Consider the following 16,333-nt stretch of genomic DNA (forward strand, 5'->3'; position numbering starts at 1 on the left):
GGAACCTGGACAGGAAGAGAGCAGGACAAGATGTCAAAGACAGTGGGTAGGGGGAGGGTGTGGAGATGGGTAAGACCACACACCTAAATGAAAAAGTGAATTCTGCTCTGGATGGAGTGTTCCTTTAAGGCTCACTGAAAACAGGCCAATGCTCAATGGATAGAGGTATTACTGCACAATGACATCCTGGCACACAGCTGAGCTGGACATTCCAATCACAAATTCACTCTGATATATAGCAGGACTACTACCACAGGTTGCCATAGTGACATCATTCCACAACACTCTACATCATTCTACAGCATGAGGATTTTTATCATTTAGAAACACTATTTAGTTCCATTCTTCCACCAGCTGTTAACACATAGTCACAGCTTTTATAATAGTGCGTTACAATCCTTCAGGTAATGATGCATTTATGACTTGTTTGTGAAAGAGATTCACCAGTACATATGTGTAGAGACTTAGCTAGACAGATACTGTGGTGTAGATGGTATCACTAGCACATACTGCAGGATCTTCCTGTCTACAGCAATGCTGTTACAGAGATATAAACAAACAGTAACAACATACGGGTTAACCGTATATGCAATGCACCTCCAGGGTGTACTGTCCTGCAGTCACATACACATTTGTCCATGTCTTCTTTTATTTTTTCCTTCTTCATGGTAAAATTTGTTGTTCGCTTTCCCCCATTTGTAGGACAGTATATGTACATAATAAATAAATATTTGATATTTTATATGTTGGCTGGTCTACTCCTCCTTTGGAAAGCTACAGAGGCAGAAATGGATTGCCTTGCTTTTTTCATCCAGACGGGGGCAATAAGGAGGTCAGTAGCCTGTACCAAATCACTGCTGATTCTTCTTCAAAGAGCTGAGTACTGCTGCTGGACTTTCAAATATGTATAATATACTTTCCATATTGTCTGTTGCATCAAATACATTATTCAATGTCACAAAAACAAAAAGCAATTATTCTGAATATATCAGTGTGTTTCAGTCATTATCCTGGGGACCCACAGTGTATGCTCCAGCTGATCTTATAGTTGCAAAGGCTGAATACTAATTTCTCTCAATCAATATAAAGTGAAGTTTTATAAACACTACTCTTACAGTTTTATTTGAACACACACTAACACCCTATTTCTTTCTAATGTGTGAGTGTGATTGAGCAGTTAATTCAAATCATAGAAGCAGAATTAGAAGAATGGTTTTATGTTCAAAAAAATGTCTGAGTACTTGAAATGGATAAGAATCTATTAAGAATATTTTTTTCAAATTCACAAGTATATCAATGAAAGTGCAACTTTAACATAGATAAACATTTTTGCAAATGTTGTTTTCACACTAACATGGCTCACCAGCATACTAGGTCTGGAGCTAGTAGAGCTGTGAGTAAATAGAGGCTTGTCATGCTTGCTTTGTGTACATAACAAACCCACAGCACTCATAAATCATTGTATTTTGGCAGCTGCTCTGTTACAGGTCACATGACTGGTCACATGACACATGCCATGCAGGGAATGTAGTGGAGTTCTCTCACTGCTAGAAGCTACCCTTGCTGTACAAGGTCAGGGTGCTGTACTCTGAAGAAGAAAAGGGAAAGAGACAGAGAATAAAAGCAGAGAAGAAAAAGCAACAGAAAAGGGCAATGATTTAACATACAGGACCTTTATTGAAATACCCCTACTGTTCCACAACCTCTTTCAGACAAATGTTACCAGGCAAACAGAATGCAATGCCATAAAATGTAGGTCTGGAAATTCATAAAGTTTAACAGAAAACAAAGAGACAGAACCATGTACTTCAGCACAGTGAGGATAGCCAGAAAGGTAAAAAGAAAAAAGGTGAACAGAAAAGCTCCACTCATCAGCTGTCACCACTGACAGGCTGTGAAAATGGGTAGACTGCAACACATCTCACTCCAGCCCTCCCCACCATTCCTCACATAGACGCACTGTTGACACTGAACTCCACGGACATTAGTTTCAGGTCTTCTGCCTCTTTCAACAGATCACATGTCCTTCTGAAAAGCAGAGAGGCTTCTATGCTGTCTGCCCTGACTCCATCAAACATGTGTAGCATAGGCAGTGTAGCATAGTGGTTAAGGAGCAGGACTCGTAACCGAAAGGTTGGCGGTTCGATCCCCGCTGGGACACTGCTGCTGTACCCTTGGGCAAGGTACTTAACCCACAATTGCCTCAGTAAATATCCAGCTGTATAAATGGATAACATTGTAAAGAACTGTAACCTATGTAAGTCGCTTTGGATAAAAGCGTCTGCTAAATGAATAAATGTAAATGTAAATGTGTGTGAGCACTCTGTGTGTAAACAACGTGTCAGCCAGTCCCAGAAAAAATCCATCATGAGTCTGCCTTCCCTCAGCACTCATCGCCTGACCCTGCTCAGTGTCTCTTCAGCTCTCTGAGGACATCTACAGCACAAAGTTTGCCTTCAACACCCCCTGCTCCTCAAACACCGCCCCCCTGCACTCCCCCCTCCAAGCCCCCAAGCTTCACAGACACACACAGCTAGACCATCAACTCCACAAATCCACCACACATTCCACCGATGGTTTCAGGCTGCTTGCAGTCCTTAGCAGATGTCCAGCAAAATGCGTGCCGGATCAGATTTGCTAGCTTGTTTTTACATCTTCACTCTCTGTACCTGTTTTATTCATCTGTATTTGTCTTCCCTTGTATTTGTGATTGGTGTCTCTTGTGTCTGTGTCCATGTTGTCTGTTTTCCCCTGAAATTCCATGTATCCTCTGTAGCTGTTTTGTCTTGTATCAGTACAAACTGTTGTGCTTCAGTGCTTACAGCTGTTTACAGGTACTGAAACTTGCAGTGAATACATTGATAAATGAAGTCCCCAGAGGAATAAGTAATGTAATCTTCTTTCAACATTTTATAACAATGCACCTGAAACTTACATATGATTTCTATTCAAAACCTGTGGCTATCCATGAAAGCAGGCACATGAACAAATCTGCACACACACCAAGTACCAACTTCAAGATTTTTGCACAAATATAACAGAATATACAATGAGAAAAGATTGAAGTGAGACAGGAGGCAGGTGATGGATTATGTAACACAGGGATTCTCTTTGGGTTCTTTTGTGTTCTTGTCTTTGCCAGGCAGAATGACCGATACTACTGGACATTGAGGACACGTGCAGAAACCCCATGGTGCCAATCACGCAGCTTGTTGTATTTTGGCCCGACGACCTCCGGGTTCACTTTGGTCACCCTGGCACCCAGGCAAGAGGGGAGGGTGGGAGGGGGGAAGGAAGGAAGGAAGGAAGGAAAGAAAGAAGGAAGGGAGGCAGTAGAGAAAAATGAAAATAGTAATACGCTATTCAGATCCGTGTTAAACTCTTTGACAAATTTTTTCCCTCTGTTATGCTTTCATATAGACACAGTTTCAACATGTAAGAAAACACAATCTGAGATCTATGAGAGCTTTTTTATCAAGTAGGACAAACACATTTGTCACTGGTCTTCCTTTGATCAACCAATTTCAAACCAAACCAGCACTCTTCCATTCCCACACACTTCTTTAACTTTGCTCCTGTAACTATATCAGGAGTCACTGCTGTTCACAGGACCACATGCATAACTATGACCAAAGCATCACTCAAGCACATACAGACCATCGAACACAGGAGAAATCATTCAAAGGGACATTCTGAAGCCCTTGTTTTCAGGAGGATCTTCCACAGAACCCTACAAATTCAGTACTTCAGATCTGAACCCACAATCCTGGCTGCCCCTAGAGAGCACTCCTCATTATTTCACCACACTGATGCCTGCAACCCTTCAAACATGTGCCCTTTCTGCACATGGCTTCCAGTAAGCAATAGGTGCCGTCCAGTCACCGCGGGCTCCCACTCCACATCTGCAGCAAGCATGTGGGTCCAGGGTCCTGCGACTCTTACAGCACACACACAGTTCTAGAACGTTTTGGTTTCAGTTCTAATGTTTCATTGTCAAAGTAAGGGGTAGCTGTTTTGTCAGCAGCTGATATGCTAAACCAACATCACTCCCAAGCCATTTCCTTCATACTCTGTCATCCCACACTTCATCCCACACTTCATCCAGTGTCAACAGCCCCTGTCCTCATACTTTCATAGTTCATAGTTTTCATATACATCTGTATCTTACTGCAGGTTGCACATTTGCACACAACAGCTCAGAACTACCAAAAGACCCATTTAATTATTGTCAATTCACCTTAGCTGTAGACCTCCTCCCTCATACCCAGCTTTGGGTAGAATGTGTGTGTGATTGGAGCAGATAGAGACTAATAAAACATAGGGCTTAAATCTGCAGCACTGAGTGAAGACAGCTCAGCTTGAACCATTTTCATGCTGATCACAGCTGGGTTCTGTCGGAATACGGCCTCTTTCAGTTTAATATTAAACTCAGCACGTTCCCACTTACTGTATCAGGATGTTTGGGATAAACAAAACATCCACATAATGACATGCCCATGTGATGGAAAATGCCAAAAGTACAGGGCATCAAATACCAAAGGCATCCCCTCAACCAAACAGCAATATTAACAATGTCCACAGTTCATTCACTGTCAAAAAAGACAGCATAGCATTCAGTCGGATGAAAAAACCACCATCTACTTACTTCTTCCCTACATTGCTCTCCTGGTCTTGCTCTGAAAGAGAACACATGATACCCATAAGCTTGTATTGACATGATTAATTCAAAACACTCCATAATGCACTGTGCAGTCTCCAGTAAAGCAAAAACGGATGAATTTTCTTACTGTGCAGATAAGCATGCCACCCTTACAGCCTTTAATGGTTGCATGGTTTGGGTGTCTACCCTGACAACAGGATATTATGGGTTCAATCAAGTTATACCAAAATCTTTAAACAGAAAACTGTCCCTGTGCTTGGTACAGATTTAGATATAGATTGGGGTAATGGATAGGCTATGTCTAGGGGGAATACTTTGGTGTTCATTCACTTGACTCCACAGACATGAGGGTACACAACGACCCTCCACATCATTCAGGTTGAAACATGCCTAACTCGCAATTTGAAGTTGAATCAGAGTGAAGACAGGACTAAGCCAATGAGAACAGTCACTAGCAGCAGCATTGTCAAGCCTTCAGAAAGTGCATTTTGATCAGGTGTGGACCCGCGGTGGTCTGGCAAGACTCACGGTGCTCAGTGCCAGTTATCTGAGCCAGGATGCGGAAGGAGCGGGACTGGGTTGTGCCGGTGCGGGGGTGCCAGTCCTCCGTGTCCTCGATCAGACGCTTCTTACTGGCATCCCCGAGGGAAGCACCATGCTGGGGCTCCATGTCTGTGTCCACCACAGCTTTACGGGGTGACCTGGGGTATCACAAAGCAGCCTGTAACCACCATTGGCATTGTCATTTGATTCAAAACATAAAGCAAAACATCTAACCATTTAGAAAATGACACACCACTGCACAACTACTCAATGGTGGGTGCTAACTCATATAGAGTACAAATTAAAAAATCTACAAAAGGGTTGTTGTTCATGTTAAGACATGAAGAATATAACACTCTTACACATGATCAACTTGGTCTCAGTCTGCGGAAATACTGTAATGACATATTTCATGTCGAAAATGCAATAAACAAATATTTCTATATGAATGCTGCTATTTAATAATCCTCCGCTGCATTGTAACGAGTCAGACAATACACAATGATGAGACTATTTACCTCCTGGAGGGAGTTTTTCTGCAGTTTGGAAATGAGATGGAAAGATGGAAAGATAAGGCAAAAGAGGGGAAAATCAAATACTGTAAAGAGAGAAGGTGACAAAGAGCAACCAGAAAGGAAAGGTGTACATTTATACATTGATTCTTGATAGCATCAAGAACTGTGTAAAAATCATTCTTGTGGGTGAATCAAAATGAGGTCATTGCCATTTGGGGGGCTGGGGGGTTGTCAAATTTGAGTGAAAAGTTAGGCAGCTAAAACAAAACAAGAGAAATTATGTATCCCTTCAACTGAGTACAATATATTGAAAGAACAAGCCATACTATTTACTCAACTTGTTAACAATGAAACATGACCATGCAGACGCTGTATACACCAATACACTCACCAGAAGTAGTCATGCTTTTTTGGATCAAATAAGGCCTTTTTGATTAACTTTTATTTTTTGACTCGAGTCGTCTTAAAAAAATAAATAGCATAACCACAGACTGCAAGCTGTACTTACTTAAGAATGCTGTGAGGACCACTATTGGAAAAAGAAATGACACATTCAGGCATTTCTAAAACTTTGACAATCAGAGGCAAGAGAAGAATAGGACGCTGCAAGCTTTAAACTGCCACAGCACACATGAATGCGCAAGCACATTTTTAGGGTCAAAACGAATTCTCATGAAATGAAAATATGTTGTGTCTTTCACCACAAGGTATAGTTACTGTACCCTTTATTTCAGATTGTTGAGTTCCTGATTTGTCTAGGTAATAAAACATTTATTATATGTGTGTGTGTGTGTGTGTGTGTGTGTGTGTGTGCTTGTTTGTGTCTGTGTGGGTTATTAGTAATTTAACTTGCTTACTTGCCTCATCATTCACTGAGTATGATTTTACAACACAAGTATTTCTTTGGCTATTTTTAACAGTTCTCTTCATGCATGCTCTGAAATAGATGCTGATGACAGCCCATATATAAAGACATGTACAACAACAGATGGATTTTAAGTACATCCCTTCAGTTATGTGTTTTCTCAGAGATGACAGGATTAACAATGACGTGTAAATACTTATATGACCCCCTGAGTACTGGCCTCGAACAGGTACATGGGCCACTGATGAATTAATGAGCAGGATTCTTTATTTTGATTTATGCCAATACATGTGCCAATTAATATATTACATTTTCCTTTATCAAGCTAGTATTGACAACAAGGTGTGATTACAACTGCAAACCACACTCCTGAGAGTTATACCAAGGTGCACAACAGCCATGCCTGTTAAAATAGCATCATATCACAGCAGACTAGACATCACAAAGAAACACAGCTATCGGAAACAGCAAATTCTAAATACTAACTTTGTCACTGGAGCCTTCTGTAGAATGACAGCCGTGGAGAAAGAGGAAAAAGCAAAGAGAAAAAACAGGTGCATTTGTATTAATATTGTTCAGGTGTTTCTGATGTCCTAAATCATATGGGCCCCTCTGAGACAACATGCAAGCACAGCTCTGACACAAGCAGCTGACAGAATGCAACAACAGTCCAGAGAAGAACAGGGCATGCGCATTCTTCACAGAATCCGCTCTGTACCCGAGCACATTCATATCTGAACGTCAACACTGAAGGAAAGGAAAGCTGAGACTTTCCAAGTTCTAAAGGGTTTCAAATTCTCTCCCTGTTACAGGTTTCAATTAGCTTAATTAGATTCCTGACACGCATCAGAAGCTGCATCAGCTGGTCCTCTTCAGCAGTTAATTGAGAGACTGCAGTAAAAAAAGGCGGCAGGGGCCTGTCTTAAAGACCATTTTAAAGGTGCTGCAGGGGAGGTATGACTATCCTACTGAAGTAGTGCACTGAACTACCTCAGCCAAGATCCCACTGCCTGGACTTTGTCTGAAATCCACTGTTTTCCAAAAACACTCAATTACATTAAAAAATGACTAAAAAGAATTAATTTTGTGTTATTCCTTCCTTACTAATACTTCTTGTAGAAAACTCCTGTTGATTGCTTGTTATCACCAGCAATAATGAGATGTTCCTCAGTTTACCTCCTCAGTTTAATGTTGATAGGCACCTTGCTGGCTCTGCCCACAGCTCTGGAGTAGTCTTTCCAAAACAATTAACCTTTGAAGTGACATCATTAGTTCTAGTTCAACACAATCAAAAATATGATGGAAAACCTAAGCCTTCATGCTCCCCTCCCAATGGTTATCAAATGCCCAGCTCATGGGTCTGGCGCCAGGACTGTGGAAAAACACCAAAAACCAGCACTAAGCAACCCAGATGAAAATAGGCAGTCTGGTTCCAGCTTGCCAGTGGGAAAGGGGTGTGAGATGCACAAGCATGAAGGGCAGCATATTCTCCCAGTGCAGTCCATGAGGCCCAGGGCCAGGCCAGAACGTCCTCATCACAGCCATGCAAATTGAACACAGCCCCCATCCAAACATGTTCATTTACACATAATCTTAAACTACAGTTCTTACATGCCCCTTTGGCCTTTATGGGCTTTACTTGCCTTGGATGTAGTGTTGTTTAATGTTGCTTTAATTACCACTAGGAAATTAAAAACATGATTGTGTGGTTTTTAAGGCAAAAGCCTGAGCTGGCTAGTGACAGGCTGAGAGATCACATAAGCAACATATAAAGACAAGTGCTCAGGAATGGAGGCCCCTCTCCTGCATTGCAGCTGGTCTCTTCCTGCGGGCAACTCTGCCTTTCTTCTCTCAGAACCATGCCAATACAATTCAATTTCCAAAACAAATGATGGTTAACTTGTATGAACCTTTCTGCTTTAAAATAAAAGCCAAAGTATTAATGCGGCTCAAATTAGAGGAAATAATTTATAAAACAGCTATATGTGTTTTGAAAACACAAGCTATCAGGAAAGACATTCAGATCCAGACATCACCCTGGATGTTGTCTTTGGGATCAGCAACAGAAACATCACTGCAGTAATAAGCTGAGGAGAGGATGAGAATGCCACCAAAAGAATAATTTGGATATTATTGTGATAAAATGGAAATATACACTTTTTGAGATAAAAGAGCTAGTTCATGACTTTATACATATTTTTTCTGTAAAAAAGGCTGACACTGTCCTGAGTTTTTTTATTATTATTCTCATATTCCTAAGCACTTTGGTATTAATGGAATGCACAATATAGCTACTAAATTCCCCAATACCATTTACATATCATTAAGATGACTAGGTAAATGTTTTTTTTTTTCAAATAAATGAATAAGGTAACTTCGTAAACAGATTATAAAAATACCTCTTAACCTACGGTGGCACAATAAACATCATTAGACAAGTTGAGAAATGAATGGTATTTCATGTAGTCTTGCTAAAGTTGATATTGTCATGCATTTTTAAGTTAGGTTGTTGACAGAATTTTTCCTGAATTATCACTCTTCCAGTTACATTCCAAGTACATGTACCTGTGTATAAAGCTACACTTTTACCATGCCATGTGTGCTGCACATAAAGACTCTTTTGCCTTTAGGACTGCACAGGGAGAAATCAGCCACTATAGCTCCAGTTCCAGTTACACTGTGTCATTGTGAAACACAGCATAACATTAGAATTTGGGCAATACTGAAGACACAACAAGGTGCTTTCAATCCACCCAACAAATCATTTTACATCTTCTTACACTGTGGAACCATGCAATGCCAATGAACTAAGTAATAGGGTCAAAGACTGGCAAGTTTCATGAAGAACTCCCATAATGTGTACAGTACCTTAATGGTCACACATATCTTTACTGCCCTTGGCCAAAGTAATCAATAAGACTGGCTGTCCCAGGAGAGCTGCATGGCTGTTTAGTTTTGCATTTTCTCACATATGTGGATCCTTGATAGTGGTATTATATTTATTCTTATTAACGATGTACTGGGCTACACATAAGCCAGAAAAAAACATTTGTTTCTCATTTTGAGCTGGCAACATTATGTCCCAGTGCTAATAAAAACCAAGTGCCTTTCCTCCCTATCCCCATAACAACCAGCCCTCAACCAAGGCACACGGTGTAGAAAACAGATTTATTTCATGGCTGATGAGACACTGGCAATAGCAAGTATACAACATGCAAGTAAAGCAAGTTTACAGCATATTGGTATAGCAGGCTTACAGCATGTTGGTATAGCAAGCATACAGCATATTGGTATAGCCAGCATACAGCATGTTGCTATAGCAAGCATACAGCATAGTGATGTAGCCAGCGCACAGCATGTTGGTTGAATCCCTTTCAGGCTCCACTCCAATTAAGTGGGACAGGATATTTTTTTTTTCCATTGTGGCATTGAATGCACCATAGTTCCTTAATGCAGGCTCTGATTGCAGAGTAACTACACAGACTCTCTCTCCAGGGCTGCACCATAAACAGCCTGCCAACACATAGCAAGCCACAGGCATGTACATAATTCACAGCCCACCTTCTAGAAGCTACAGAACAGCAGAGAACACTGATGATAAGACATCAGGCACACTTCGGAAAGCACACGCCTCCAACTGGGAACACCACCAAAACCAACACGAGGTGGACTTAACTTTGCATGGAAAGTAAGGTTAATTGGACAAGAAGAGAAAAACCTGTAACTTCTTGCTATTTTTTCATGAATAGAATTAGTGTGATCAAGTGTAACTTTGGCAAAAAGAGCTATATAAGTTGCTGAGTACCAGCCAGCCCTAATTTTCCTCAATATATGGAAAAATATATCCAAAATGTCAGAAATATATTATAACAATTAACCATAAAAACAGTATATATTGGAAAATAAATCAAATATGGCACTGGGATGTTGAAGCATATTTTTATACAATATATTCTGTAATGTGAGAATTAAATTATACATATAAGAGTGGTAGCAATATAACACATGTAGTAGAACACATCCCATGAGTCACAAAAGTTTTACTTTATTTTAAAATGTATATTTAAGCTTCTAAATTTTAGTACCTTTTCATCTGGGAATGGGCAGAGGATGCATGGAAACTCCAGAATCCTCTCACTTGCTAATCTTCAAGCTTATGTGTTAGGACAGGTTGTACCATGGAGGGTTTGAGTTTGTATACTGACCTTAACGTTTCAAACCCAGAATAGCCCTAAATTCATAAAGAACTCAACCTCTGATTGCCATGGGCTTGACAGCTCAGCAACCTTCCTAAAACAACTAGAAAGGACAGCTGTGTTCACACAGCCCTGGCCTCAGTCTTTTGCTCTCTGTGTGTATCTGCACAGACCAGTGAACACTTATCCCCCACCCCTCAGCCCTGCACTGTTTACACTGGCTCCTCTGGATGAAAAACAGGCAGAGAGGCACAAGTTTTGATTTCAAACTGAGACTTCCTTCAGCACCCTGTTAAATTTAGCAGCCTGATTTTGCTTATCTGTCTGAATAATGAAGTGCGGAGTGAATGAGGGACTGGAATAAAAAAAAAAAAAACATTTTTCTTGGATGTAAAATAAATGAGTGGGGCTGGCTGGCGAAGCGAATGCAAGGTTTCCCTGGATACAAGTACCTGTCGAATAAATATGCAATAATAAAGGATAATTCAATAAATGATATGTTCCATTATTTGAAGTCTCCATCCAGTGGCAGTCTGATGGACAGTGAGGACAGACATCTCGACCTCATGTAGTCACTGTGAGTATGCAGACTGATAGGGATGTATTAGGTACAGTGAAGAGGCCCACTTACCTCTGAGGGTCTGAGAAAGGGTGAAGAGACAGGGCAGGGTTAGGGTGAGTCAGTGAAACCTACCCATTTTGCTGACTGGCTCCGCCTAGGTTCTCGAGTAGGCCCCGCCTCTGGCCCATGGCGACCTCACAGGCATTCTCATTGGAGTAGAGGTTGATGGGGGTGTTATAGACAGAGGGCTGTGGGGCGGAGGGGGACCCTGTCACTCTGACAGGGGAGGAGGAGGACGGAGGGCAGGCAGAGCGCACAGGGCTGGGTTTGGGGGTAGAGGTGGGGGCGGGGGTGGGTGTGGGTGTGGCCGATGCCGAGGCCGAGGCCGAGGCCTGTGAGCGGGCAGAGCCTATAGGGAAGGGAGGCTGGGGCTGCTTGGTGGGAGGGGTGTGGGTGGAGCTGGCAGGGGTGAAAGCAGAGGACGCTGATGGGATGGATGGTACTTTGGGTGCCGGTGTGGAGGAAGAGGTGGTGACCACGCCCGCGCTACTGCCTCCACCAAAAGGCCGAGCGGTCTTGTTATAGGCGGAACTGGGGGCGGGGCTGGCTGACGTAGTGGGTGGAGTAGGGTGGGCAATGGGTACAGGTTTAATGATCTCTGGGGGCTCCTCCTAAACGGGGTGAGGAAACACATGCAGGGATCTCACACACAGGAACACAGCACACACATGCAGGACTGATGCTTCCTTATCACAGCCAGGGTCACCCCACCTCACTACAGGGTGCCAAATGCCACCAATATTTCACCTCCCAAAATATAACATAAAAACTCCAGTTTCACTGTTTTGCCATTTAAGCTTAAAGTTCCAAAGTTCTTCACTGGAGGTGACTTCCTCTCAGCGAAGAACTTTGGGACTTTTCATTAAGCATAAATGACAAAAAAGTGTAACTGGGTGCTTTTAAGCACAGAAATAATCATTTAAATTGAAGCACAGCCCAGATCAGTGAAGGAAGCATCACCAGTCTGTGTGAAAGGCAGGTAACAGGGATTAGTCAGGTTCTGCTAATCCTTCACCATAAAATGGGTGATTACTACAGCTTTAACTTAGTTCAAAATCTTAACGATCAGGTTATTTAAATAAATAAATACTACACTATACTACTACACAATACTACTACACTACTACACCTGCAAGAGAAGTCCTCAAGAGAACAGCATTGCAAAAATGACTTACTTTTTTACCTTTCTTGCTGTGAATAATGCTATTTATCTCTGAAAACAAATGTATGAGGCAATGTATTTTTTCCCTTAAGCGACTCTTTCTTAAACCCAAAATAGTTATTTATGACGTGACGTATTTGTAATTGTTTTTGTGCAGCAGAAGAGGCAATAAAGTGGAACATGACAAGGCTAAAACAGTCACGATCACAGCAAGCAACACAGCAAGACAACCATGCAGCCTACCACTGTGAGCCTACTGTATGTGACATCACCTCAAAGGGGCACTGTGAGCGTGCTCAGAGATCCCAAGCTGAAGCTGAATTCTTAGCCCTAACAGTACTTTTCATTAACAGTATTAACACTAGTATCTAAATAGACATCATATACCAAGTTTGTTAAAAAGTATTCAAACATCTTAAAAACTTCATTGTAAAGCTTTTGCTTTTCCAGCACTTGTTTCTTAGTATGTTCATTTACAATTATTTGAATGTCGTAAAAATGCTGTAAAAACTCACTCACTTTTGGGACTGCAGCAGCGTTGGAGGCTCTGTTTAAAAAAAAGAAAAAAGGCAGTTAAAGATTTTGTCAGAGAAACACACAGACTCATATGGTCAGGCTGAAATATGTTTATTTTGTACGCTGCTGCTCAATCATTCAATGGCTTAAAGGTAGAATGTGCTATAAGACAGCTGCGGTGGTGGTTTGTGTGATGCAGTAAATGTGATATTGATGACAATGTCAGGTTATGTTCCACACTAGTTTATGTACATGTTGAAGATGTTGGGATTAGAAGGTAAGGAAAGGGAAGCATTGATTGTATATATAACAGTACACTAAAGGGCATATTCAGTTGGAATATTAGAGATCATGAATTCCATAAATAAATACTATATAACCACCTGGAAACTTTGTTTCTATATATTCAGCACAATACTAAAAATACAGATATCTTTGTCTGTTGCTGAATAAGGAAAATACATTTTTCATGATAACATTTTGTAAATACATTTCCCCATTACCTGTAAATACAGTGGATCTGAAATTGGAAATACGTGACAGACAAAGCTATATCCAACCCCTGATTTAAAAAAAAAAATCTATGTTTTATATTTGTCTGAGTTCAAGTCCAGAACTACATTGGATGTTTTGGGATGTTATGATGAGTGTCTGAATCTCTTACTCTACTTACATTCTGCCCTTTCAGCTCTGCCTTTCTCACTACCCTCTCCAATCAAAACACTCTGTAAAACAACAACACTAGAATATTCACTTTATCGTATAGGTTCTTCTCCTCTCCTGTAAATTGAAAGGATTCAAGAAGGATGGAGTCAGGAAAAACAGACTAAAAATAAGCAACTGAACCAAAGGGAACAATGCCATGGAAAAAATAAAATTCTCACAGAGTGCCAATGCAAAGATTATACACCCTTTTCAAAACTTGTTGGCTCTGAAATGTTTCATAGTCTGTTTCTGTTCAGAAACACAACTATAAAAGTTACTAATTTAAGATTTTATTTATAGATCTCTTTAAGGATTTGGGGTTCTCTGGGCACATAAACAATATTATTGGACATCCAGTGTCAATTAAGGAACACAGACTTTTAATACGGTATGACTTTCTAAAATTGAATGACAAGCTATTGCACATCCACAGCATGAAACAGAGAGATGCAGGGCACATATTGTACTAGTTAGCGGCCGTAGGCATCATTTTAAACCTTAAACTTCTGATGTGAGCATCTTGGATTTATTTGGCTATTGTGACTATCCTTCAGTGTGTTTCCACTCACTCACTGGACAGGAAAGAGTTAAACCACAATGTTCAGCAAAGTTCCACATCATTTCATATGAGTGAAATATAAGCCCTATAAACCACAGCACACAAAGCTGCTGCAGCAGAGACCTGGATGAGTGAGTGCATCATTCAAACCATGTGTTCATCACTGCATTCAGAAATGAACAGCTCTAAATGGTTCTGAGTTGTATCACATAGTGCTTAAATACAGAGGAAATAAAACCCTTCAAAACCCTGCTGTCCTAATTCTCTCCTGGAGATGGCTGAGAGGCACAGCAAACTTACACTCGGTACCTCCCTGTGTTTCCACTCCTCATCCTGGAGACCCACTTTGCATGCTAGCTTTCAATCCAAATAACTTATAATTCATTCAATTTGACTGAAGCTGTCAAGCAAATTTTGATGTGGAACTGATACACTGTCTCTCGACAGTTAAAACCTGTGAGAGCCTTGGGAAAACATTTGTTGTTGGCTGGTGTGTTTGTGCAGATAAAAAGAAACAAATTGAGAGAGGTCTTCATTGAACATATTTTGCCCTAAAACAGATGTTTCAAATAATCTTAAGTAAAGTAATTCAGTTAAATTGTGTTACGCCTGTACATTTAAGTCAAAAATACTATCATTTGGTATTACCAGTTTAAGGAGTACAACATTCATTGTAACTCAGTGAAGAAATATCTACCTATTTCTTTCTATTTCTGGGATGTCTTCAAATTTTAAATCCAAACCAATATTCAATTAACAGTGTGCAAATATTGGCACATTTTTCACACATAAACAAACATACTCTCATGGACATACAGGCATAACAGATACAGAAGACCCAAACCTTTTGCAGTTGATCCTAATCTGCAAATACTATACTGTTCTGACTTTTACACAAGGACAATTTTGTTCTCACTACAAAAACACTTTTCATAACTCTTTTTAATGTAATGAAATAACATAATAAGCAGGTCCTATCGTGTTAACAACAGGGATGGACAAACTATTCGTTTTAGTGAGTAGGCAGGAATTCTTTCAGAATTATGTTTCCATAGTGATGGCACACCAGGCATGAGGAGGTGTGAAGGAAGGCCTTCACCTCCCCCAGAAACTGAGTGCATTTTAATTGCTAGTTTGTGTTAATAGTTAAAAATGTTTAATGTTCAAGGGCCCTTTCGCTTCATTCTAATTCAAACCTACCAACAGCAGATCATATTCCATCAACTGCATCAAAACCTGTTAATTGTTAATTGCTAGCCTATTGTCAATGTAATTGTCTGATGTGCATGTGAAGCCAGCCATTGGTTAACGAGCCACACCTGCCTAATCAGAGGCACGTTAAATACAGGTGTGTGGCTGTTGCTAGAAAACTCATGTAAGCATCTTGTGGTCAAGGCTGGCTTTCTTTACCTTGTATTTTGAAGTAATTTTTTTTTTTTTTGGCAAGTTTGTTTGTTCTGTTTTGTAAGAAGTGTTGGCCAGCTTCCTCAGGGGAGGACAGATGGAAATCCAAGACAGAGCAGTTGGGCTAGACAAGCCTGCTTTTAAAGAGCTGGAAATCAACATATTCTCTCTGAAAGCCACCATCCATGGTGCTCTGAATGCACGGTCACAGTCTAAAATGACTGAATTGCTGACCAACTTATTCTGTACATCTAATGGCAATAATACATCAGCATTTACTTTAAAACAGCCTAACTCAAGGCAGAATTTTAAAAACCCATAACAGGATAGACAGCTGATGGCACAACATATTGTAACTCAGAAGATGATTTTCAAGATGTGAATTCATCACTGTCTGAGTACCTGCTTCAGGTTAGACGGCCAAACAAGACACAGTGCATGAGAGGCAGACTAACGACTCACATTGGCCCCTATAATGACTACAAGGAGAGTAGCAGGTCTCCAAACTGTCACACATAATCTGTCTCTCACAATCATATGCTTTACCTCTCAACATACACCATACACTGAAGCGTGAGTGTTTTGA

General features: G+C 40.7%; 1 protein-coding gene across 1 annotated transcript in view; it reads right to left on the bottom strand.

Annotated features, from left to right (window-relative positions):
* Window positions 1-16,333, bottom strand: part of LOC118777499 (PDZ and LIM domain protein 5-like) — an 83,585-nt gene that overhangs the window by 16,088 nt on the left and 51,164 nt on the right. Inside the window, exons 4-7 of the mRNA XM_036528493.1 lie at window positions 13,083-13,110; window positions 11,474-12,012; window positions 5,189-5,361; window positions 4,646-4,676 (exon numbers count right to left, since the gene is read on the bottom strand). Of these exons, the coding sequence (XP_036384386.1) occupies window positions 4,646-4,676; window positions 5,189-5,361; window positions 11,474-12,012; window positions 13,083-13,110 (771 nt within the window). The remainder of the gene's footprint in view (window positions 1-4,645; window positions 4,677-5,188; window positions 5,362-11,473; window positions 12,013-13,082; window positions 13,111-16,333) is intronic.

The sequence above is a fragment of the Megalops cyprinoides genome, chromosome 5 (genome assembly GCF_013368585.1).
Source record: "Megalops cyprinoides isolate fMegCyp1 chromosome 5, fMegCyp1.pri, whole genome shotgun sequence".
NCBI classification, from domain to species: Eukaryota; Metazoa; Chordata; class Actinopteri; order Elopiformes; family Megalopidae; genus Megalops; species Megalops cyprinoides.